General features: G+C 35.4%; 1 protein-coding gene across 1 annotated transcript; it reads right to left on the reverse strand.

Moving 5' to 3' along the window:
- Positions 1-458: 458 nt before the first annotated feature.
- LOC137743332 (calcium-binding protein KRP1-like) lies at positions 459-1,183 on the reverse strand. Its single transcript, XM_088679014.1, has one exon. The coding sequence runs from the start codon at positions 954-956 to the stop codon at positions 597-599; it is 360 nt and encodes a 119-aa protein (XP_088535140.1). The 5' UTR covers positions 957-1,183; the 3' UTR covers positions 459-596.
- Between the last annotated feature and the right edge of the window lie 1,274 nt (positions 1,184-2,457).

A 2,457-nucleotide genomic window follows, 5' to 3' on the forward strand; every position in this document is an offset into this window, starting at 1 on the left:
GTCATATTTAGAATATGAATATGATTTTGTAAATCCTAGTGTATTTAGAGATATCTTTGAATATTTCCTTTAGTAGTTAATATTCTATTAAAGTTGTAATTCTAAAGGGTAAGGATTTAACCTATCCTACTATTATAAATAAAGGCAATCCTACTATTATAAATAAAGGCACAATATGACGATACAACATAGACCTCACAATTAAATCTCTCTTCTCTCTTGTTGCCGCATGTCTCCCCCTCTTTATTTATTTAGAATAGTTCAGTTAAATAGATTTATAACAAAAAAATATTTTTTCTAAAAGTATTTTAAAAACACAATCATTTTATAAGAAACACTTTAAGTATTCTAGAAGTCTAAAATATTTTCTTTAAAAGCTCAATCATTTTAAAAGGAAGTCCAAACCAGTGGTCGATCAAAACAACTGAACTGAATCGCCCGAGATAAAAGAGCAAGTATGTGTCAACTGTCAATTGCATTTCTGTATTTTTGTTTCCCAGTAATTCCATAGGGACAATAACAATCACCGAAAATAAAAATACAAAAAACCCAAATCAGAAATCAGTATTTATGTCTACAAGAATAAAAACCCAAAATCAATAACAATGTTCAAACTCCCGTTGAAGAGCGTCTTCAAGCCAGAGTTTGGACTCGTCCATAAGCTCAGGACTCAATCTAAACATGAGAACGCAGAACTCCATCTGATTGAGAGAGCCATCGCCGTCGAAATCACCTTCGTCCAACATGGACCGTAGATCGTCGTCGCTCAGATCCTGCAACCCCAGAAGAGCAGAGTTCCTCTTGAGACTCTCGAAGGTGATGACCCCCTTGTTGGAATCCATTAACAAATTGAATCCATTACAGAGCTCGCCTATTAAACCGTCCCCACCAAGCTTGTCGACCATGGTGGGTAACAAATCTTGGAAACTGGATTGTGGGGTTTGCTGGGAAGCCATTGACAATTTGGAGGGGAGAGAGAGAGAGAGAGAGAGATGATGATGAGTGATTGAGTGAAAGGGTATGTTTGTTGGTGGGGAAAGAGAGAAGTGGGAGAGTATATAAAGGAAGAGGATGGGGTTGGCAGGGTTTTCCAAGAAAGAGAGGCCATGGGAGACAACTCAGGTACAGATAATGGGGAGGCGGTCTGTTTTGTTGAAGCTGTCATTGGGTTTCTGAGAAGGTGATGAGGAGGGGTAGGATTGCCAAAGCGCGTTTAAGGAGCGGATGAGTGGACCGATGGTCTTTGGTCAAGAGGAGGTGGTCAAGGGTAAATGTGTCATTTCGAATGAAGGTGTCTTTATCTCCATCCTCTTTCTCACTGAATACCCTTGCGGATGTTGCCGACGAAATCTTAATATCCTAATTGATAGGATCTTGCGTTTCCATTCATGCGCTCTCTGTTTAAACTCTCATCCTTATATTATTGTAATAGTTTTAAATTCTTTTTTTTTTCTTCCTCTCATGTAGTAAAATTTAAATTTTATAATATATATATAGTCCCAACAATTAATCATAAAATTAGAAACCTCGGATATTGCATATACCAAGATGGAAGGGTTTGAGTGAACCATTTGATTAAGGGTAGTGACTTTTATACTTCCAATTTATTTTCATCACTGTTCTAAAAATCTCAGCCGACGCTAGGCTGTTGGTCACAATCCCAATTAGTTCATAGGAGTTCGAAAATTAAGAAAGTACGCCTAGACCTACTTAGGAATCCGCCTAGCTTACCTAGGCGCTTGCCTAGTCTGTCCAAACTCGTTTAGGCACCCACCTAGATAGCAACTCTCATTTAGACAAAAAATCAATAACTTTCATTTTGCACTTTAATTTTTCAATCAATGTAAGAGGATTATTGAATAATTGGATGAACATTTATTATATGATTGTTGCCTAGTGTTTTCAATAAGTTCTAATACTTTATAACCTATATGTCATTTTATTTTGCAATTTATGTATCCCATTACAATTATGTATGTTTTTTTTTAAGTATAAATAAACACTTGTTTATACAATAATACAATCAATTTACTTAAATCCGTCTAGTCCGCCTAAGCCTCGCCTAGCCGCCTAGGCACAAGGCCCCAACCCACCGCTCGACTAACATCTAGAGTCTTTTAAAACCTTGATTCTCATAAGTCATAGCACTCCTCTTTTGTTTTTGTCTAGCTTCTTTCTTTTTTCATTCAATCCTAAAAGCAAGTCCACCCCTAAAAAAATGCGCCACCACCACCCAGCCTATTTAATCCACTTAGTGAACAGTGATAGACCTCAATGAATAGTAATAGGTCAAATGCATCTCCACCCTTAACAAAAAATAGCCTAGTCAATTTTATTAAAATATTATTATTTTTTATTATAAAATAATATTATTATTTTTTATTATAAAATAATATTATTATTTTTTTATATTTTTATTTATTTTTTATTAAGTTTTTTGGCTAAAAAGCTGGACCA

The sequence above is a fragment of the Pyrus communis genome, chromosome 11, assembly GCF_041283825.1.
Source record: "Pyrus communis isolate YQ-2024b chromosome 11, ASM4128382v1, whole genome shotgun sequence".
NCBI classification, from domain to species: domain Eukaryota; kingdom Viridiplantae; phylum Streptophyta; class Magnoliopsida; order Rosales; family Rosaceae; genus Pyrus; species Pyrus communis.

Excerpts from the sequence above, each read along its gene's own strand:
- LOC137743332 (XM_088679014.1), bottom strand. The coding sequence starts at position 956 with ATGGCTTCCCAGCAAACCCCACAATCCAGTTTCCAAGATTTGTTACCC.